Below are 24,584 nucleotides of genomic sequence, written 5' to 3' on the forward strand. Positions count from 1 at the left end.
ACCACTTTTCATGAAAGTGGCAGTTGCCGACAAGATTGACGAGTTAAACACCATATGAGGACGGAGCCTTTATTTGTACGACGTTTCGCTTATTACAGCTTTTTCAAGTACTTGAAAAACCTGTAATAAGCGAAACATCGTACAAATAAAGGCTCCATCCTCATATGGTGTTTAACTCGTCAAACATAACCAATCCCTAACCTCTTCTCCCATCCCCCACCCACTCCCCCTCATGCATCACAGCAACATCCATACACAACCATTCTCCACCTACCCTTATCTTCTGTCTTCTCCCTTCCCTTCCTCAGTAGACACCCCGCTCTTTCTCAACACTCTTTTTACCCCATCCATCTCATCCTCAGTTGCCCCCTCATGTTCTCTACTTCCACCTCTGCTTTCCACACCTTTTTTACTAATCTTTCTTTACTCATTCTTTCCATGTGTCCAAACCATCCCAATACTCTTTTCATCAACCCTATCTCCTAATTCCCTTTCCACCCCCGCTCTCTTCCTCACCTCCCCATTTCTCACTGTATCCAGCCTAGTAACCCCTACCATACTTATCAGACATTTCATCTCAGACACATTTATTGGGTCACTACAAGCAAGAGCGGGTCACTACGAGGACTTATTAAAGTGGGACAGAGAAAAAACAAGAGGACATGTAATGAAACTCAAAAAGGACTGCTACAGAAGAGACCTGAAAAAGAACAGCATCCCACACAGAGTGATAGATATCTGGAACAAATTGGATGAAAAAATAGTGCGTGCAAACACAATACAAGAATTTAAGAACAAACTTGATCTTGCGAGATACAAAAACGGATCACCACAAGCATAGCTCCCCTTCCCATAAAATGCAACTAGGTAAATCCTATGAGCAAAGCAGGTCACTACAAGCAAAAGTGGGTCACTATGACCAAAAGTAGGTCACAACAAGCATAGCTCTCTTCCAGTAAAATACGACTAGGTAAATACATTTAAACTCATCCTCTCTTCTTCTCATTTGTTCCATGTTTCTGCTTCATACAGTGCTGTCAGCATAATTTCCCCCTTCATACAATCTCCACGTAGCATCAATTTCCAAATATCTATTTCTGATCACACTTTTTAATCCCCCAGGGCATTTACTTGCTTTTCTCAGTCTACATTCTACCTCCACTTCTACTCCCCTTCACACCACATGCACCCCCATGTATCTAAAGCTGTCCACTTCCTCCAGCCTCTCTCCCTTAATATTTCCAATTTGCTGCCATCTCCCATTGTACATCTCATCATCTTTTACCCACATTTACCTTTGACTTCCTCTCGCACATCTTTCCAAACCCCTTCACTAACTTCTTTAATCCCTCTTCTGATCCTACTACAAGCACAGTCTCATCAGCAAACAACAACTGATCCATCTCCCATTTTTCTCCATTTTAACCAGCTTCAATGCTCTGCCCATTACCCTTGCATTTACCTCACACTAAACGCATGTCTTTATGATAATTTGATTTGTGACTCAGCATGGATTCATCAAGTGTAGGTCATGTGTAACTAACCTATCTTTTTACTCTAATATATACAAAGCATCAGATAACAGTAACAATTACAATATTATTTACCTTGACTTTAGCAAAGCATTCAACAAGGTGCCATACCAGAGACTACAAAATAAAGTCAAACCCTATGGTATAGGTGAAAAGTGTGTGAATGGATTAGTGACAGCAAACAGTGGGTCACCATTAATTTCTTCAATACGCATCAAATTCTCATGGGCAGCATTGGCTGCCAGATGTACCATGATTCAATGATGCATCACAGTACTCGCATTATAAAATATAAAGTTACAGCTGTATTGCTTGTTCTCTTTGACTTTGAATATTAATAACCACAGAAAACATGATCAAACCAGTTCACAGAATACAGGGGTCACTCAGCTACAACAACAAAATAAATATAATCAAGACACCGATGCCACCATCCTCGTATACCAGCTCACGCCTCATGATACCTACACAGGCATCATTGTATGGAAGGGGTTAATGGTGTAAAATCCAAATGTAGGAGCGCTACCAGTGGAGTTCTTCAGGGCTCAGTTTTGGGTCCCTCCCTTATTGTTCATTATGTATATAAATGATTTGGACAATGGGATTATTAGTTATGTTAGTAAATTTGTGGACAACACTAAAATAAGACACAAAATTAAGTCAGGAGAAGACACCAGGGTACTGTAGGAAGATCTTAGCAAATTGTTTGCATAGTCAGTGAAATGCCAAATGAACATCAATATCTCAAAGTGCAGTGCATTTAATGTAGGTTTACACAACCCACAAAGCAGATTTAGCTTAGATAACACTTTTTTAGAGTAAACTGAATGTGAGAGAGACTTGGGATTGCTAGTGAGTCTTGATCTTAAATCCAGGAAACAGTGCATTAGCACCAGGAATAGAGGTAACAGAGCATTAGATTTTATTGCTCGGACAGTTGCAAGTAAAGTGCAGAGGTAATTATCAGACAATCTGATGTTAGATCCATCCTTGGCTATGCAGTTGGTTTCCATCCTATACAATAGATATTAAATCACTAGAATAAATACAGAGGACAATGACCAAAATGATACATGGGCTCAGAAATTTACCTTATGAAGACAGGCTTTGGCACCTTAATTTACACTCTCTGGAAAGACAGTGGAGGAGGATCTAATAGAGGTGTTCAATTGGGTCAAGGTTTTAACAATGGTGATGCAGACAAGGCTATCATATTAAAACAACAGGGCAGGACTCACAGTAATGGATTTAAATTGGATAAATGTAGATTTAAGAAGGGAATAGGTAAGAAATTGTTTATCAATAAAGTGGTTAATGAATGGAATAGACTTAGTAAACCATGTAGTGACCACTGAAACTACAGGTTGTTTTAAGAGAAGGTTAAATTACTTTATGGATGGGAATGATGGATGGTAATGGACATGGAACTACCTAGTGTGGGCCTTATGGTCTCTTATAGTCTCCTTCATTCTTACGTGCTTATGTAGTTTATCCCCTTCAGCAACCTGACTACTGGAATTGTATCACCTCTCTCTTCAATCTTGTGTGTATGTGTGTGTGGCCATCTTGATGGTAAATATCTACCCAGAGAATCAAACAAAGAGAAAATGATTGGGTTTAATTTCTTCATCCCTTTCACCCTGACCATCGAGTAGTCATTGTAAAATATTGAGGCCCAAAATGGGATTGTGTTTGAGTACTTCCTCTGAAATTCAGCCCATGTTCCATGAGGAAGGATAGACATCACTTGCATCCATCAGGTGATTTTCAATTTAACCATTATCCTGTGTGTTTGTGCAGAGGGCTACCGTAAACATCGGCACAGCATCCCTGGCCATGGTTACCTTGCCTTCCTGGCAGGACTCCAGCAAAAGGCTGCCAACCTGCCAGTTTTCTCCACAGCAGTCATCTCTGGATCTACCTCAGCCCCTGATTTGCGGGACAACTACACCCACTTCACCACCAGTGAGTTGACTGTTGTTTTTGTTGTATGGTTTCTTGTTAAGAACTTAATGTCTCGAAAATATGCAGGGTACTGTATGAAGAGAGTGACACAGTTCGTAACACTTTCTGTAAGTATGTAGGACATCTTCCCCCTGTCTTCATAAACACTTTTATCCATAAAACAAGGTGGATAAGGAACATCCACATCCATTTCCTGTCTTCCTGCTTACATCATGTAAAAATTCTTTCTCATTTCTTTCCCAATAATATTGTCATTTCATCCCATGTAAACTCCTCTCATATTACCTAGAATGCCCTCATGATTCTGTTAGTCCAGGGATTAATTTTCTCATGCTAAAAATTTAATCCATACAAGAATTAAGTCAGTTGCAAAACTCCAAGAATTGTATTATGTTATGTTACTGATTATTCATAAGTGCTTCCATATTTGGGAACAATACTGTGCCAAGGGCAGTCTTCAAAAAATTAAGCTTGTTCACATTAATTTTTCTATGATGATAATCTGCTTTGTTTTCTCTTTTGCTGCAGACCTGGAGGGCTTAGTGGGTGGTGTCCCATCCATCCGCCCATTAGAAACCCTGCACAATGCTTTGTCTCTACGGCAGCTTGATGCTTTCTTAGAACGCATAACTTCACAATATAGGACACCTATGTCATCACCTCCAAAGATGCCATCCACGCCAAGGCACTTGCGCTCACATCCACCACCCCTTGGTCTCCAGTCACCCTCCTCCAGTAAGTGGTCAAGGGAATCTTCACTAGACCTTGTCACCTGAGTGGCAGGCATAGGTGTGATGTGATAGTTGATTGGTCAGTCTGTAGTCTGACTGTCTACTGATTTTAGATGAGCTAATTTCTTCTTCTTTATCATTATTTCTTCTTTTTCTTCTTCCTCTACTTCTTTTTCTTTTCTCTTCTTCTTTTTTCCCTTCTATTTCTTTGTCTTTGTCTTCTTTTTCTCTATCTTCTCTCTTTTCTTCTTCCTCCATTTGTACCTGGTTCATGTTACCAAGTAGACTTAGTCAACAGAATTTTTGTAGTCATGGTTCTAGTGGTGGAAATGTGCTTTCAGGACAAGGACCTCCATAGTAATGTTGGAATTGTGATGATAAATATAATTTTAGGGCTAAGATTTCTATAGTGAAATTGGAATTGTGATGAATATAAAGACAATAAGAGAAAGAGGTGATGCATATTGATATAGTGTAGTATGGTTCTTACTGTTTTATTGGATAGGAGATCATGGTTTTGCTGGTTGTGAGTTGAATGTTTGAGTAATCAAGATGTAAATGCTTTTTTGCACAACAGTAGAGGATGTTTTATAGCAATGTGTGTATGATTTGTATATATCAGTGTACAGATACATGATCACCCCCTGAAAAGGAGAAAGTGCATGTAGATATATGTATGTACAGATACACATATGTATTGGGATGGTTTAGTCGAGTAAAATCTAACATGTCATTACTGTAATGGAATAACTCCTAAACTGTAGCATGTTTTGCTAAAATCATTACCATGCTCACCATCATTTAACTGCTGACTACTCCTCTCCACCTACTACTACAAGTCAGTGACATAAGAATGCTCATACTAATACAACACGGATAACAATCCAAAGTTTCTTCCCAGAGAGATCTATGGAAGATCTCAAGGACCATTCCAGCCACTGAGCTGCAAGTGAGTTGAAGAAATTAATAAAGCAGAACACTTTCATATAATTACATCTTCAGATTTTTTTTTTTACAAATGTATAGCTGAGCAAGCCTTGGTGAAAAAGTAACTGAGAGGTAGGAGTAATACACATGGTCTTTGCCATTGTCAAACAATTAGGATGTTTTCTCACATCTGGGATATTTTCTCACATTTTACAGTTTCGACAATATAGATATTTCCTTACAGGTACAATTGTCTAATTTATACAAGCCTTGATGAAGGTTTAGATTAATATCTTTAGTACATCTGATGAAACTACGTTTAAATAAATTCTTTTCCACAATATTATTGCTATACATAATAGCTTTACCATTATCCCAGTCAGCTAGGAATAATGGTAAAGACCAAACTTGGGTTGAGGAGACTGACATGCAAGGAGTATGGTAAACCAAACACATTATTATATTGCTGGTTAACCTGGTTGGTGTGCACCAAAATTATTCATTAAATTGCATATTTTACCAGTGCTGTTTATATTTTCAAGTATTTATATAATTAGCTCCCTCTACAGAGTGTGTGTATATATATATATATATCTACATATATAAGCATGTAAGTATGTGTGTATGTATATAATTTTTTTTTTCTTATACTTTTAAGATTTTGAGTATTCATAGGTTTCATTTGTTGGTATCAGACATAGGTTCTGCAGAACTAAAAGTATTTTGTTCCTCTAAATTAGTGTGTGGCCATTAGTTATGGTGTGCTTTAGTTCTGAATTCAAAGAAAGTTTTGAATGAACATTCATATGCAGTAGTCATTGATTTTATATAATTAGCAGGGATGTCTGCATATTTGCCCATGCAAGCTTAGAAAAAGGTGAATAAATGTACAGTCACTTACAAAGGTCCTAGTAGTTTTAAATTTAGTTGCATTTATACAATGTCTAGATATTTTATTTAGGCAGTATTATTGAGAAAAAAAATTATTTTAGTGCAACTAGTGTATAGAATATTATATTTAAAACTACCATGAATGTTATATTTGCTTACTTGAATTCAGATGGTAAGACAGGACTCTTTGTGGTAACTGTATCTTTGCTGGAGCAGAGTAAGAGGTATTACATTGAAATATTAAGAGATGTGTATAGCGACTGTGCTTACATATGACTTCCCTAAGTCCGCAGTTCTTGCGAGGTTTCCTAGCGTGCACACAGGTGCATGGAATCTTCTGTCCTTTCAACGACAATCAAAATGTAAGGAACCTTCTGCTGGGTGTTGTGAAACGTTTTATCCTTACCCTGAGCAATTGTATGGGACAAGCAGTTGCTTTCATAATCTTCAGAGAGGTCTTCAACCAGTGCTGTTGCCCAAAATATGTTAAGGTGCTTGATTACTATGCTAAATATGTTCAGGCTAGATATTGCAGTGGCCTCAGTTTTTGTTTGTGTTCTTACTAGACAGTGTCTAGACTTTTGTTTAATCCCAGTAAGAGAACTTTGACAAGCATTCTTTGAATGGGCTTAAATCTACTAATAATGCTATAATACTTGAACTTTGTTCTGCCATGACCATTGAGAACCTGAATTCCATCATCAGAAATAGTAATCTAAATATTTGTACTTAACCAGTTCCACAGCAGGTTACCAATTCTAGGCCTCAGAAATAGTTCAGACTCATTCTCGAAATTGGAGATTGGTTACCTGCCATATGGGACAGCTGTGGAACTGCTTTACTGAAACATGGATTTGGGTTACCATTTCATATGCTGGGATTGAGGTTTGAAGTGACTGATGGAACTAGCATCTGGTGTGTGTGTTTGTGTGTTGCCATGTGAGTTTTATCCACACATATTTTCAATATTGCCTGTGGCACATTTTTGTTCTGTCCAAAGCCATCAACTAGCCATTTCAACCACACCAGTTGTCATTGCTCAGTTAAGTGAAGTTGAAGAGAAAAGATATAGCATCTTTGAACCATTCAGTTTATGTGATATGGTTTGTCATCTATCAAAGCAATGCAAATTTCATTTTTGCATATATAGTCATAAAATTTTGATGTATACGAATGGGATTTCCCTTTTATTTTTATAGAGGCTGGAATCAGCCTCTAGTTTTTTGTTTTTGTTTTTGTTTTTTTCAATTCTTCTTCTTCCTATTATCATGTCTGGTTATAGTGGTGCAACATGCATAAGTCATGTAATGTACTATAAGGATTTTTTCCTTCAATTATGCATTTAGAATGAAAGTATTTGTGTGAATAGAAGTCATAATGCAATGTATAAATCATCATTTGTGTGATGAAAATATTTTTCCTTTAGGTTATGCTTTTAGAATGAAAACATTGGCATAATTAGAAGATTAAGGAGTGCTTGAAGGAATTGTATTACAGATGTGGGTATGTTTTATTTACTTCACTGCAAGAAAATTGTAAATAATGGGGTTATCATCAACATTGTGCCATAACATGCATCATGTGTGGATGGAATGTATAAAAAGAAATGCAATACTTTTATAATTTCAATATTTATTATAGTGTAATCTAGAATTGCAAAAATGTGAACATTATCAACATGATTTCATGTCATTCATTGCAAGTTTTGCAAACTCGTACCAATGTTTATATATTATGGAAAGCAACGATTCACAAATCTATATGAACGAAAGGGTACTCTTGTAGTAGTAGTAGCCAAAAATCCCTTTCACACATTTTACTTCTTAGCCAAACATAAACCTCAAAATGTTTTGACTAACATTAAACTATTTTATTCAGCTAAGGAGAAGACTTGGAGCAAAATGGAATTGCTCTTCATGCAGACTATTTTGTCCTGAATTTACTCTGCTCTTGTATAAGATAATTTTGTATTAGCTAAAACAAAAATTTTACAGCATATCATCAGGCTAAAGAAGTTAATAGTGATGAAATTTGATTTTCATACTGTATGTGCCATATTTTGATTCAAACCATAGATGGAGAATATGCTTTCCCCTAATATAGCTGTTGTTGCTTAGTGTGCCTTCCCACAAAATAGGTGCTATAAAATAATTAGAAGGTTTGTACCATCATTGTTTAATTACTGTATAGTAGGGAAAAATGCATTTTCCCATTGTTTGTCTCTTGTAGAATAATACAATGGCAAGCCTTCACCATTTGTAGCCACTGAGAGAAATGGAAAAGTAAAATTTTTAGTTATATCAAGTTATGGAAAGGAATAAGTGTTGAGAATGCCTGCTGCACCAGAGAATCTTACTGAACCAATACATCCAATCAAAAATTGTGTGGCTGGGGTCATATACCTACAAGCACGTGGCCAAAACTATACAAGATTTTAAGAATAAACTGGATGCGGAGAGATATGAAAATGGGTCACTATGAGCATAGCTCTTGTCCCGTAAAATACAACTAGGTAAAGCTGTTGCCCTGGCCATGTGTATGGATTTTCGTTATCAGAACAAATTTCATAAAAGAGTAGTTTGAACTGAGTGGGGATGCAGGAGGAAAGGAAGGTATTTTAAGAAGGCTCTGCAAATTTACACTAAGGTTACATTGAGCACATATCCTGCCAGTTTGGCTATGTCAGGGACAAAGATTTTAACAGATAATGGCAATATATTGTGTTGGTAATGGCTTAAGGAATAACTTTTATAGCTCGCTCATGTTGTGAGATTTTATATATATATATATATATATATAAATATATATATATATATAATATGTGTGTGTATATATATATGTATGTGTATATATATATGTGTGTGTGTGTGTATATATATATATATATATATATACATATATATATATATATATATATATAACTACATGGATGTGTCAGGATCATTGAGAATTTACATTACCTTTCATCAGGCATTCTTATGTTTCCTTAGGCTTAAAACTTTAAACACTACCTTTGAAGAAGGTCTTATAGTAATCTCAGATTAAGAAGTGTGATTTTCTCATAATCAAGGACTAGGTACAGCACCACACTAGAGTCACATGTCTGCAAAAGTGAATTGGGTCAACAGTGATTTATTTATTGATTGACTAAATAAAATTATTAGAGCACTGGTTCATAGGATCCCTTGTGTATTAACATCACATTTTTGGCTTGAAGATTACTTGAAGATCTTTATCATGGAAAGGAATGTTTTAACTTGCAGGCCTTAGCATATCCTTTGTAACTGTGAAGATGGAATTTCATGGTGGAAATAAGTTTCCTCCTTTTCCATATCAATATGATACAAACATACCTTGCCATATCTGTAGATTTTATACTAATAATCTTTTGTGTCTTAGAAAAAAATCTAAATTTGGCTCTTTGCTTTATCTAGTAGTGAGTGATTGATGGTGTACCACGGAGTTCGCTCCAACATTGGAATTCTGTGGTAGTTGACATTGTAACCTTGGTTCTGAGAAAGGCCTACCAAAGTTGCATGATTGTTTTATTTACCAGATTAGATTCTCCTAAGCCTGAAATTGGTGATTGAAAAGGAGATCCTGAAAAGTATTTGTGTAGTGTGTGAAAATTTAGCAAGAAAATAATGGAAAGCGTTTGTTTAGCTTGTGGCATTTTAGTAGTGCATATGATGAAAAGCTTTTTTTTTTTTTTTTTTTTTTTTTTTTTTTGTAATACCATTTTTGTATAAGAAATAATGAAGAGCATTTTAGTGTGAAGTTTTAGTAATGAGAACCATTTTTTTAGTGTATGGAAGTTTAGTAACATGAAAAGCATTTTATAGTGTTAGGCATTTCATTGACAAAAAGTATTTAAGCTTGGAACTTTAGTCACTGCTAGAGGTGTGTTAAGTGACCTTTGTATAGAGTTCTGGAATTTTTCATGATGGATTAAGATTTTGATAACTGATTTATTTATTTATTCTTTTTTCTTTTTTTCTAAGGGTCCATATAGAATTTTGAACAAAATTTATATATATCACGGGATGATGGGTCATCCCTGTATCTGACAATTTCCCTGGGTCAAATGTAATGCAGCAAGACACAGTATATCCACAGCAAGGCTACTTCACTTAATCAGCAACCCACCCTCTCTGTCCCCTTATGCAGAAAAAGAGAAGACAGAAACCCTTGAAGCTTTGTCAAAATACCATTCACAGATAAGCATCTCCTATCCCCCAGCCCTCCCTTGCATAACAGTATCATCCATACACAGTCATTCTCCACTCATTCCTATCTCCTGCCTGCTCCCTTCCTTCCCTTCCTTTCCCTGGAAACCCAGGGAAACCCCCATTGTTGACACGTCTAGCAGTGACCTGTGCATGGCAATCTATCTCACTGTTATTCTGTACATTATCTATTTATGGAATACATATACCAAAGGCTTTTTCCCCCTTAGAAGGGAGGTAGCCAAAGTCAGATTCAAAGTCAAATTTATGGAATATATATATATATATATATATATATATATATATATATATATATATATATATATATATATATATATATATATATATATATATATATATATTCATAACAATATGGTGTTAGGAACAGCTTGGAATTTGATGGAAAGACATTGACATTGAAATTTCCATTACATTTGGCAACATGGCTAATGCAACATTGCCAAGCCAAATGGATCACAGCATCATCTATATACATCCATTTTCCACTCACCCCTATCATCTGTCTTATACCTTCCTTCCCCAACAGACATCCCCCTCTTCCTCATTGCCCCTTTTATCCCATCCATCTATCCATCTCATCCTCGGTCACTCCCTCCTGTTCACAAACTTTTTTAAAAATCACTACTGATGTTACTATTTATTTTCAGAAGACTAAGAATGGTAGGAATTATCCAATAACATAGATAAAGATTGCATCTGTGAGACTGACAAACAACTTTATATTTACTGATTTACTTTATAGAAATTTACTGATTTTATTTAATTTACTGATTAACTTAATGAGAATAGGCCAGTACAAATAATTGTAGGCACTTGCAGATGATGAATTTTCATGTTTTCCCTACTCCTAGTACTGGCAACACTTTTGCAAGAGTTTTTAGTGTTAGGTGCAGTTATGCTGTTCTCCATTGCAGCCCCCACAAAAAAGAAATAAAATAAAATAAAATCAACATTTGAAAATCACTACTGATGTTACTATTAAATTGCAGTATTTATTGATGAGGTTCAAAATAGAGTGATAGGAGCTATCAAATGATATAGCTAAGAATTGCATCTGTGAGGTGATGTTCCTTCTTCATGACCATTCAGTGTGGACATTTAGCTCAGCTTTCAACACAGCCACTTAAAACATGCAGATCTGCATGAGGAACAGTCTAGACCCGGCTTAAGCCTCTGAGGCGGTAGTTGACAATGAATGAATAAACCATATTTAAAATTTGAAGTGGACAACATTATATTGTATCAGTGCTTGGTGGAGTAACCTGCTCTGAGCTTGAGAGGGTAGTATTGGATGTGGGGTGGTCATCAATAGGCCCAGATTCACCTATGAGGTATTTTCTGCAAATATATGTGTCTTTTTTCATTATCTCAATGCTGAAATCCTCTTTTCCACATGCTCAAACCCATCACTGACATTTTCAAAGTCCAAATATAGTTTGGGAAAACAGATCCAAAGAACACCCTTCAAATGCAGTCTATCCTCATGACATGGGTTACTATAACATAATCCATAGCAGCAGTGTTTGGTGGGTGGCATTTTGAAAAGTTGGATTAAATCAGATCCTGTCCAATTATCCAATAAATGTGGATATTTTTCTCAAGAAAATGAAAAGTGTAGTGAGGCATACAGATTCATTTGTACACAAGGGATTTTCCTGCACAATAGCACATGACGTCATAGTAATGTTTGTCTCTGTTTTTAGGAACTGTGCAAATTACTATTGAACCAATAAGCAAGCCAAATTTTCTTTTATTCTTGTGAGGGAAGTTTGATGAATTTCACTTATATATATATGTTTTCCTTGAGAATTAAAGGTTCCTTAGACTCATAAAGTAAGAGAACAAATACATCACAGTTAGCCCTTAGCTATCACACCTAATTGGTCCTGATATTGGATTGCAGAAACAGAATAACAAACGGTGATGATTTTAATTGGTACCACAACCCCCAAGTTGACCACATACTAAACCTATATTTTTACTCCTTAACCATGTAAAGAAATGGCAACATATCTGTTTTAAAGAAATTTAAAAAATGAGTCACATATCAGGAGAAAAGGGATGGGAAAATGCATCTGTAATGTACAACTATGTACAACTAATCAGAGAGGAAGTAAGTGATGATAAGAATGAGTTAGTAAAGGCTAGTTAATGAGAGTAAGTGAATGAATGAGCAAATGCAAATGGATTATTGAACAAGTGAGAATATTGAAACAAGTTGGCAAATGTGAACAAGTAAAAGACTAGGCAAAAGCAGTAAAATAAGTAAGCAAGACCAAGTATTTACCCAGTTGTTTTTACCTAATCATATATGGTGTCGTATCTCTTTGACTTAAATTCATATATGTTTTTGGCTTGGATTATTTTTTCATCCAGCTTGTTCCTCAAAAATTCCCCTCTCAATTTTCCACATGAGGGGACAGAGAGGGGAGGGTGTCACTGATTAAATGAGTCAGCTTTGCTGTGGATGTGCTTTATCTTCCTGCATTACTTCAGACCCAGGGCAGTGGGTGGAGACAGGGATGACCCTTCATCCACAAGTAGTTAAGATGAGAGGGAGAAAAAGGTGGTGGATGGGAGTGGATATGTACCTTTCAATTTGGCTACCTCCGCCAGAGGAGAAAAGTCTTTGGTGTATAGATAGATCCATGGATCAATGTGGAAAGCTATATTCCCTAATGTCAAATCATCCCGCTTTTTCAACATTTTACTATGACCTCTTGTTGATATTTTACCCCACACCAGCAGGTTTGCTCTCCCCACCCACTTTTTTTATTTATTTATTTATATATTTCTTTTTTATTTTTACATACATACATACATATACCAAGGCTTTTTCCCCCTTCCAAGGGAGGTAGCCAAAAAGGGAAAGGCATAAAAACACTCCCACCCATTTCATCCCTAAATACTCTCCACACCCCTCCTACCCTCCCTCTCATCTGAGCACCTCCTGGATGACGGGTCATCCCTGCACCCTGCCCACCGCCCTGGGTCAGAAGCAGTGTCGCAAGACACAGCACATCCACAGCAAGGCCGCGTCATTCATTTTTTATTTTTACATGTTTTTAATAGAACTTCTTCTGATCTAGATATCACCATATCACCTCTCTTCTTTCTTTCAATGTAGGAAGACTCCAGTTTTTTCAGTCTTTTTTCATATGTCTTATCATTAGGGTCTTTTTGGTTGTTCCCCTCTGTATTTTCTGTAGATGTGGTGACCACATCTACTATATGCTCCAGAGTGAGAAATATCAAACTTTCATTTTTATTTTTATTTTATTCATTTATATATATTATATATTTTTATTGTTTATTGCTGTATTTACTCATTTATGTATTCAATTATTTTATTTTTGTTTTTATTATTATTCATTATTATTATTATATATATATATATATATATATATATATTTTTTTTTTCATCTTCATGTCCTCATCCATGTAATGAAATGCCACTCTTGCATTCTTCAGCAACTTGTAAGTCTCTTCAATTATTCTTTTTATATGACTCTCTGGCAACAGATCATCCCTCTTTAAAATCCCAAAACAGCTTCTTGTCTTTAATATGAACTTGTCTCCTATTTTATATCTTTATGTTGGTCTTTTCACCTTGACCCAATTTTAAGATTTTACATTTCTTTGTATTGAAGTTTATCTTCCACTACTGACTCCATTCATAAGCATTGTCCAGGTCTTCTTGTAGCAGTTTACAATCCTTTACATTTTTCATACATATACCAAGGACTTTTCCCCCTTACAAGGGATGTAGCCAAAGTCAAAGGCATAAATCCACTCCCACCCATTTCACCCCCACATACTTCCCACCCATTCACCACCCCTCCCTCCCCCTATTCTTGGGTCCTCCTGGATGATGGGCCATCCCTGCATCTTGCCCACTGCCCAGGGTCAGAAGCAATGTAACAAGACACAGCACATTCACAGCAAGCCTGCTTCATTAAATCAGCAACCTCCTCTCTGTCCCCTCATGCAGAAAAGGAGATGGAGAGAAATCCCTTTGGGGTGCGTCAAAATATCATTCACACATACTCCCTCATCCCCCCATCCCCTACCCACTCCTATGCATCACAGCATCATCCATACATAACCATTCTCCACTCGTCCTTATTTTCTGTCTTCTCCCTTCCTTCCTCAACACACATTCTCATCTTTCCCAATGCCCCTTTTACCTCATCCATCCATCTCATCCTTGATCCCCCCCCCATTCACTACTTCCACCTCTACCTTCCACACCTATTTCTTCACTCATTCTTTCCATGTGTCCAAACCATCCCAATACTCTTTCATCAACCCTATCTCCCAACTCCCTTTCCATCCCTGCTCTCCTCCTTACCTCCTCATTCCTCATTCTATCCAACCTAGTAACCCCTACCATACTTCCCAGGGATTTCATCTTAAACACATTGAAACTCTTCCTATCTTATGTTCCATGTTTCTGCCCAATACAGTGCTATCAGCACAATCATTCCTTCATACTAGCTAACAGCAAAAATTACAAAAATGTGTAGATAAAAAAGGAAATGCATGGTGAAGAAATAGAGAAAGATAAGGCACTAAGAAATGAAGCTAATGAAAAAATGAGAGACGAACAGAGACTGAAAAAAATGAGTATTTTTGGAGAGCACTGGATCTGAGGCTGAGAAAATGGTACATCAGAAAAAAAAGAAAACATAAACCAAAAAAGAGAAGAAAAGAAAAAATGAAAAGTGGCATACACAAACATGGATGGTATGATTTCTGGAATAAATGAACTAAACAACTATTTGTTAATAGAGAAACCAGACACAATGGGAATTGTGGAGACAAAATTGAAAGGTCCCATATCATCAAGTATGGTGGGACAAGGTCTATACAACCACTGGGTGAAAAATAGAATGGATAAACGGGGGGAGGAGTCATGTTATTGACTAGAAAGGGCTTAAATGTGAAAAAGATGATAGAAAAGGTAATGTGGAAATGATCACGATTAAATTTGAAAATAGTATAGTGAAAAGTAGAAAATTTATAGTATATGTGCCCCCCAAAATACAGGCTTGGTCTGATAGCAATCATTTCAAATTACTGGATGACACAAAGAATGAATTACTTGAGTTACTGATAGATAGAGGAAACAGAGTAATTAAGGGTGACTTTAATGCAAAGGAAATAGATAGGGAAGAAATGAAAATAAAAGGTGGAGAGGAACTCTGGGGCAACATTTTACTGGATATGACCATTGATTATACATTGACTCAATGGGTCAAGGAAAATACCAGATACCATATAGAAGCAATGAAGAACCATTGAGACTAGACTTGATGTTCACATCTGAGCCTGAAATCATGTACAAAATGAATTACAAGACACCAATTGGAAAGAGTGACCACATACTAATAGAGTTCAAACTTAAAGAACAAAATGATGTGAGAAGAAATGAGAAACATAGAGAAGGAAAATTAATGTATAACAAAATGGACTTTGTAAAACTTGGAAAAAAAAAATTCAAAATGCCAACTGGGAAAGTTTTCAAATGAAGAAACAAAGAAGAGAAATGAAAAATATTTAAAGAAAAATACAAGGAGGGAACAAATAAATATGTACCTAAGAAGAAAAAAAAAGGGTTTACATAAAGTGTTGGTATAACAAAAAGTGTAGTGATGCTAAAGATAGAAGAGACAAAGCCTGGAAAATATGGAAAAAAAGACAAAAAAAAAATTACCCAATGGCAAACATACATCAAACTGAGAAATGAATATGTAGATATATGCAGGGAGGAAAAAAGAAACTACAAAAAAGATACAATAGATAAATGCAAAGACCAACCCAAACCATTTTGCAGATACATAAATGACAAACTAAAAGACAAACACAAAATAGTGAAACTGCAAAGGAAATAAAGAATATATAGAAGAAGTAGAAATGGCTAAAGTTATGACCAGGCATTTTAGGTCTGTATTTACAATTGAAAGCTCACAAATTTGGGATGAAGGACAATAAGAAAGATCCCCTAAGTGAAAGAAATAACGATGACACAGAAAGAAATAAGGGACCAAATAAAGAACCTTGACATCAGAAAGTCATACGGCCCCAGTGGAATTGCAAACTTGATACTGAAAGAATGTATAGATGAACTAACAGACAAAATACAAAATCTAATTGACTTTTCATTCAAAGAAGGAAAAGTACCATGAGATTGGAAAAATGCAAATACTGTACCAATATACAAAGGAGGAGACAAAGAAAAGCCAACAAACTATAGACCAGTACCCCTTACAAGCACAGTAGCAAAAATATGCAAAAAAATTATTGAAAATAAATGCATTAAACATTTGGAAAAGAACAAAATGTTAAATCCTAAACAATCTGGTTTTAGAAGTGGAAGATCATGTACTACAAACTTAATATGCTTTTACTCAAGATTAATAGAAATGATACAAGAAAGAGACAGATGGGCAGATTGTGCTTTCTTGGACCTACAAAAGGCTTTTGACAAAGTACCACACAAAAAAACTAAGAAAAAATTGAACAAATAGGTGGAATACAAGGAAAGTTATTGGAATGGATGAAAGATTTCTTGAATGGAAGAAAAATGAGGGTGGTACTTAGAGAGAAGAACTCAAATTGGGAAGATAATATAAGAGTCTCCCAAGGTTCTGTATTGGCTCCAATAATGTTTGCTATTTATATAAATGATATGGATGAAGGCATGGAATGTTATATGAACTTAACAGATTATATGAAACTAACAAAGAGAGTAAGTACAGACGAAGACTGCAAATCTTTTCAAGAAGACCTGGACAAAGTCTGGAAATGGAGTCAGAAGAGTGAAGTGAACTTCAACATTAAGAAATGTAGTATAATGGAATTTGGAAAAAGCAAAAATAGAATATCATGTCAATATAAAATTGGTACAAAGGAAGTAAAAAAAGTAAACTCAGAAAGGGACTTAGGAGTAACTATCTCAAATGACATGACACCAGACAAACATGTCAACAAATTAGTTGGAGAAACTTTCAACTTGGTAAGATCAAGGAAAGTAGCCTTTGACTACATGGATGAAGAAATGGTAAAGAAAATACTAGTTACACTGATAAAACCAAAATTGGAATATGCAGCATCACTATGGACACCTAGTTCTAAAAAACAAAACAAAAAAAAAACATTAACTATAAAGAAATCAGAGCAATGACAAAGATGGCACCAACACTTTGCAATTTGACATACAAACAGATTGGATAAATTAAATTTACCAACCCTAGAACAAAGAAGAGAAAGAGGTGATTTGCTAACCATCTAAAGAATTATGAAAGGGATGGAAATTCTTGATAGGGATAACTTACTAAAATGGGACAGAAGAAAATAAGAGGACACGAGAAGAAACTTAAGAAGGACAGTTACAGAAGAGATCTAAAAAAGAATAGCTTCCCACACAGAGTGATAGATATCTGGAACAAACTGAATGAGGAAACAGTGAGTGCTAAAACTATACATGATTTTAAGAAAAAACTGGATGCGGAAAGATACAATAGTGGGTCACTACGGGCATAGTTCTCTTCCTGCAAAATACAGCTAGGTAAATACAGTCTCCTTTTAGCATCTATTCCCAAATATCTATTTCTCATTACACTTTTTAATCCCCCAAGGTATTTACTTGCTCTTAATCTACATTCTACTTCCATCTCCATTCCTCCCTTTCCCGCCACATTCACACTCAAGTATCTAAAACTGTCCACTTCTTCCAGTCTCTCCCCCTTTATACTCATTTCCAATTTGCCACCATAGTTTCCCCTCGTACATCTCATCACATAACGTTTACCCACATTTATCTTTAACTTCCTTCTTTCACACACTTTTCCAAACTCTGTCAGTAACTTCCTTAATCCCTCCTCTGATCCTGCTACAAGTAAAGTGTCATCAGCAAACAATGACTGGCTTATCTCCCATTTTTCTCCATTTTTCTGTAACTATCTCCAATCCTTGATCCACTACCCTTGTATTTACCTCCCACACCACCCCATCCTTGTATAAATTGAACAGCCAGGGTGACATAACACATCCCTGGTGAAGTCCCACCTTTACCTCAAACCACTCACTCTCTCCATTTCTAATTCTAACACAGGCTCTACTACTCTCATAAAAACTTTTGACTGCTGTTAACAGCTTTTCTCCTATTCCATATATCTGCAATACCTCCCACAGTGTCTTCCTCTCTACCATGTCATAAACCTTTTCCAAATCATTAAGGGCCCAAAAAACATCCTTACCTTTTTCTAAAGTTTTCTCATACATCTGCCTTACCACAAAAATCTGATCCACACAACCTCTACCTGTCCTAAACCCACACTGTTCCTCACCAATTACTCCCTCTGTTCCTCTCCTAACCCTCTCAATCAAAACCCTCCCTAACTACACTCAACAAACTGATCCCTCTAAAACTATCACACTCACACTTGTCCCTTTTTCATTGTAAAATGGAACTATACATGCACTCCTCCAGTCCTCTGGCACCCCACCCTCTTGTAGACAAAAATTAAACAACCTCACCAGCCAGTCCACCATCACTGTACCACCTTTTTACTTACCTTCTCCCATCATTTTAATAACTGCTCTCACCTCATCTTTCCTTATTTCTTCTCCACTCTCTACCCAGCCTCTTTGTTTCTAATTCCATGTTTCTTCATTTTTCACTTTGTATAATCTTGGCATCATCTGCAAATAAATTTGCATAGTTCTCTATTCCATTTATCAGAGAAAATGATTTGAGTGAACAAGAGCGAATGAGCAAAAGACAAAAAACAAGAGTGGCAAGTAACAGTGATTGAGGGAGCTATCATTTCTCTTAGAGGCAACATGCACTTGGATGAGGGTGAGGCAGGAAGGTCCAGGTGGCAGGCAACCAATCACAGCACCCTTGATGTCCCAACATCACAACCATCCAGATTATGAATCACTATGCTCTTGGGGATAGTGGAACAAACACTCAGGCATGATGGCCAGTATTTGGGATGTGATATTGGTTATCTTGCAGCTTTGTAAGTACATTGGCTGAGAAATGTGATAGCAAAAGTTTTGAGCAGAATTGGGTGTACAAAGATAATGAGAATATACCTACCCACCATTCAATCCACCAATCAGCTATTATGCACAAAAGGTAGTGACTGGGTATGGGACAAGAACCTCCTCACCCTATCTCACACATTCCCATTACACACATACATTGGATAAAATTGATAGATCTCTTGGTTTGGTATGAGAGTATCACAAGGTCAAGGGAAATTTTTGAAAAGGATCATGTGGATGATAGCTATCAAGAAGCATTTTCCCATAAGTGCATCATCTTGCTGATCAGCTTAAAAGAGGTAAATTGTCCAATCAACAAATTTAAGGCTAAATTTTATTGGTGGAGATAAAAAAACAAGACCTCAATAGTGTAGCTTGAAAGTTAGAGTGGTCTACCTTGAAGGTCCTTTACAAGATTGCTAGCTTATCTCCTCAGGGACAATCCTCTGAACCTCACCACTGTGGCTTAATCTGACTTGGTAAAGTTGTATTGGTGATATGAAGTATGTGTGAGGTGTCAAGCATATGGGAATGGCAGTGGTTGTGAAAGGATTCTGAAACTAGTGTAAACAGCTCAGTCATACTTGACTTGAACAATCACATAGCATATCCTTGAGATCAAACATGGTCTTTCCATGTTTGAGACAGAAATGTTACCCATTGTTCCATGAAGGCTTCACTTATACATTACAAATAGGTAAATACAATTGGGTAAAAAATACAAGTACAATTGGTTTACTCTGTAACATGTTTTCTCACTAAAATGACTCTGAATATACCAGTCCCTTCATATATGTGATAGGTAAGTTCTACATAGTGTGGATTTGCGTAACATGAATATTTGATTCACATCTTCACACAATACAACAAAGTACCACAAATTATGGTAGTAGACAAAATAACCAGCTTACAATAGTATGAAAAAAAATTAGATAAATTGGCTGGGACTGTTTTTCTTTAGTTGTACCAGATGCAAGAATGGAGGGCTGTGCCTGACCATTTACATTTTTTCTATTGATTCTTTGGTTCATATGGCATTGTTAATATTCATGCAGGACTTAAGATACAAATTTTTAGGTTGCTTGTGCTCCCAGTCCTGCTGTATAGCTGTGAGACATAGACATTGAATACTTACTAGAAAAGAAATCTCAGTATCTTTGGTCCCATGTGCCAATAGAGAATTATGGGGCATTGCTGGTATGACTGAATCAAATCAACATTTGCTCCATGATACTCAATCAAGACCTCTGACCAGCATAATTTATGAATATCAACTCCAGCTAAATGGGCATGTGGCACACTTCCTTGATGTTGATTCCACTCTCAGGGTTGTGTCCACAAGAGACAAGCCTCAGTGGAAGAGGCAAAGGGAAAACCCACAGAACTCATGGCTGGAGTAAGCCAATCAATCTATCCAAGAGTTGTTTGGAATGGGAAAGTAGGGTGACCGCACGGGAACTCGCCTATGGAAACCATGAAAAGTAGCATTACCGTAAGTGAAGTGACACATCCCTTGGCAGTCACATGTTTCCCATTGGTGATGATAACATTGAGCACACCAAGTGGTGGGGACTTAAATACATGCAGATATTACTGTCACATACCTATACCTGTTTTCTACAAAACATTTCTGATTTTTCTATTAATAATTCATCATTCCAGCACCCATGTTATTTGTTGTGTGTCAATTACGTCAAAACTCCTTGGTGAAATACAAGTTAATGAAAGATGGAGGAAGGTGCGCCTGCATGAGAGCTTTTAGTATAGTAGTGTGAGAGGAAAAGAGCACATTCTGGGAAGGGGGGGGAAGAGGTGAGAGATTAGTAGGTAAAGACTGAAAGTAGATCAATCTCCATTGTTGTTTTGAATGCTGATATTGTTTGCTGGTTGTGCCGCAGGTGTGGGCTGGTCCGGTCCGCCCTCGTTTGTGTCGTCTTCAGGCCCATCCTCCCCCAACATGAACACCTTAGACTTTTTCTCGCACCACCGCTCCTCCGATGCCACTGCGTCCTCCTTGACTTCCTCGTGCGCCTCCGTCACCTCCACGCACCAACCCGGCCCTACCTCATTCGCCACTGCCCTGCCTTCTCATACCTCCAATGCTGCTTTGCCTCCATATCATTCTACCACTTCTTCAGTTACTAGTATGGAGTGTGGTGGAGGTGGGGACAGCAACTTCACTATGGATGATGGTGGTACTCATGGAGCTGAGCTCATGCTAGATCCTGACAGCTTTTCCAGTGTCATACATGATGATAGTACACCTGTTTTTGAGACAACCTGTGCCACCACCATGACCATGGGTACTGAGTTTACTGCTGCAGCCACTTCTAGTCCCTGCTTCAGTACTGCTGCTGCCACGACATTTCATGTCAAGCTTCCTTCAGCCACCGCTTTTGCAGCCCCTGAAACCATACCTGACTCAGCCACTGCTTGTATTTCCAAAGCTCCTTCTTCCTTGCCTGTTGCCCCTCCAGACCTACTGTGCACCTACCTTTTGGACAAAACATTACAACACTTGCCCTCCTCAATGTTGTCTCCTCCAGGTAGCAGTGGTGTAGGTAGTGGTGGTGTTGGTTGCAGTGTTGTAGGTAATGGTGGTAGAGACGGGAATAAGTATGAGGATGTTGGGGAACCAAGAGGACAGATGGATGGTGATGACAACTGCTGTGAAGATGACGACGGTGATGTGAGCCCAAACAACCTGAGTGGCTTGGCCTCACCCTCAGAGGGGTCTGAAAGTTTTGGTTCGTATTCACAAACGGAAGCAGAGTCTGTTATTGAGTGCGAGGATGGGGAAACCTCCTTCTTGCAACATCTACAACTGCAAAACTTACAGCAACTTCAACCTGAGCAACAGCAGTGTCAACAAACCCAACAACAACAACAACAACAGCAACATCATCAGCAACAGCAACAACAACAACCACAACACAGTCAGCATTTAGAGTAGTAACAGCAGCAACATAAATATTACCTTGAACAACAAAGTAAATATAACATCAAGACACACCATCATGCCTTGAGGACTTATGCTTTCCATTGTGACAAAGAAAAATGAAAAGTAGACATTATAGTAGTACAGCCTTGGTTATTATGGCTGTGCTGTTGGTTAAAATTCATCAGCTAGTCTTCCGGTTAGATTTAGCACTTGATGTGTAAATACATGAAATGCAAGTTCCTCCATCCTTGCCTTTCTGATAGAGATCCTTTGAGGTCCCTCAGTGCCATCAATGCTGACTCATGCCTGATGTTCCTGATGCACTTTGACAGTAGCAGCTTCACTGTGGCCCACTGAGGTGGCATTTCTGATCAGCACAAGCAGCTGCTTTCCGTGTCTGTTTTGAATCATGCCTGTCAGCTTGTGTCACTGCAACATCACCACTGATTTGGTGTCTGCTGTCATCTGATGTCACACCTGCCATATGCCTTCTGATGTCATGTGTGTTGTGTAGCATCTCAGATGTCACTAGGACTGTACTTCGACATCTCTCCACCAAGTAAGAACTGACTTTTAGTTGTTCTCATTTATACTTCTTGTTCTTATATGCTCAATATAATATTAAACTATTTATATGTCTGTGTTTCTTTGCATGTGTAGTGTTTTTTATGGATTTGTAGCTATGTATACCCTTTACCCTTTTGTGATTCTTGCATATATGAAAATCATTAAGATAATCATGACTCCTCTGACTTATTGGAGGATTAAAGTTTCTTCTCCTCCTACCTTGAAATTGGCTATGATATCAATGACTGAATGTTCAAGATGTAGTGATTGACAGAAAACAGGTAAATTTGAAGAGGATGTAACAATGAATAAGGGGATGCTAACAAAAATAGATAAATGAGAATGGTTAAAATAGTATTAGTATTATTTAGATAAGCAGAGAAAAAAAATGAGGGTTGTGTAGGTGAATAGATGAGTGGCCAAGTCAAACAATGCAAATGACATAATGGAAAGAATGACAACCTACACTAACATACTGCAGATGATGCATAGATCCAATATCAAACATTCTGTTGCCCAAGGTTTCTTGCAGAGATCCACAGCCTTCAGGAGGCCAGCAACAGCCACTGGGTTGGCCCATAAGTCACTCATAGGGGAGATCATTTGTTGTCTGTGTAGGGCTAGGATATGGCAATGTAAGATGAGGTGTTTATTGTCTTCTGTATGGTGATTGAATCTGGGATTATTTGCATCAGTGGCTAGTTTTGTCTTGGAGTTTAGAAAAAGTAAAAAATAGAATATCAGGAATACAATTGGAACTAAGGAGACAAAGAAAGTGGGATCTTTAAAAGACCTGGGAGTAATTATTTCAAACAACTTGTCCTCTGATAAACAAACAGAATTGTTGGAGAATCCTATAACTTACTAAGGTCAATAAAAGTGGTGTTTACCTTTTTGGATGAAGAAATTATTAAAAAAGTATTAGTTACATTAATAAGGCCTAGACTGGAATATGCTGCAACATTATAGTCACCCAGTACAAAAAAAAAAGTATAAAGAAAATTGAAAGAAGCCAGAGAGCACCCACAAAAATGGCCCCAGCACTTTCAAACTTGTCATATGAAGAGAGACTGGCTAAATTGAAGTTACTGATTTTGGAACAAAGAAAAGAGAGAGGCAACCTAATCTATAGAATCATGAAAGGCACAGAAATACTTGATAGAGAGGACTTACTAACTGGATGAAACTATAGTGTGTGCTAAAACCATACACAAATTTAAGAACAAACTAGACACTGCGAGATACAAAGGCGGGACACCACAAGTGTAGCTCCCTTTCCTGTAAGATACAACTAGGTAAGTACACAAACACACCTCAAACTTTTGCTTAATAGAGTTAGTGTTGGCTCACAGTGGAGTGATGCTGAAATTTTTCAGCCTTGGTTGAGATTTATACTTGGATTGCTGAATTAGCAGTCCAAAATGGTACCACGACATTGTCAAGCTAATGTGGTTATCAAAAGTAAGACCCAGGGTTTTGAAGTTCTTGACCAGTGGAAGGAGACATACTAATTCATTGTTGGATGTTTCTTTGATTAATGGTTACCTGGGATGATCAAAATCACTAATGATTTCTGATGGAAGGAGTTCATTACATTTTGTCATAGCCACTGTTTGGGCTTGTCTGTATGTTTGGATTTTTAGCAGCTGTTCTGTATTTGCTGTTCTGGGATATTAGTAAGTCACCAGTATATGTGAATGCTTTGGTGTTTAATGTAGAGAGGTTG

At 37.2% G+C, this 24,584-nt stretch overlaps 1 protein-coding gene and 1 long non-coding RNA gene across 12 annotated transcripts in view; one reads left to right on the forward strand and one right to left on the reverse strand.

Annotated features, from left to right (window-relative positions):
- LOC143035346 (inositol hexakisphosphate and diphosphoinositol-pentakisphosphate kinase 2-like) overlaps positions 1 to 22,313 on the forward strand; it is a 247,704-nt gene extending 225,391 nt beyond the window's left edge. For all 10 annotated transcript variants that reach the window (XM_076202325.1, XM_076202328.1, XM_076202329.1 and 7 more), the window contains 3 exons: positions 3,333 to 3,497; positions 4,026 to 4,232; positions 21,249 to 22,313. In XM_076202325.1, coding sequence (XP_076058440.1) covers positions 3,333 to 3,497; positions 4,026 to 4,232; positions 21,249 to 22,303 — 1,427 coding nt within the window. In that variant the 3' untranslated portion in view covers positions 22,304 to 22,313. The remainder of the gene's footprint in view (positions 1 to 3,332; positions 3,498 to 4,025; positions 4,233 to 21,248) is intronic.
- Positions 1 to 24,584, reverse strand: part of LOC143035347 (uncharacterized) — a 234,328-nt gene that overhangs the window by 199,436 nt on the left and 10,308 nt on the right. The gene's annotated exons all lie outside the window — the stretch shown is intronic.

The sequence above is a fragment of the Oratosquilla oratoria genome, chromosome 18, assembly GCF_046742065.1.
Source record: "Oratosquilla oratoria isolate Oo_2021 chromosome 18, ASM4674206v1, whole genome shotgun sequence".
Taxonomy (NCBI): domain Eukaryota; kingdom Metazoa; phylum Arthropoda; class Malacostraca; order Stomatopoda; family Squillidae; genus Oratosquilla; species Oratosquilla oratoria.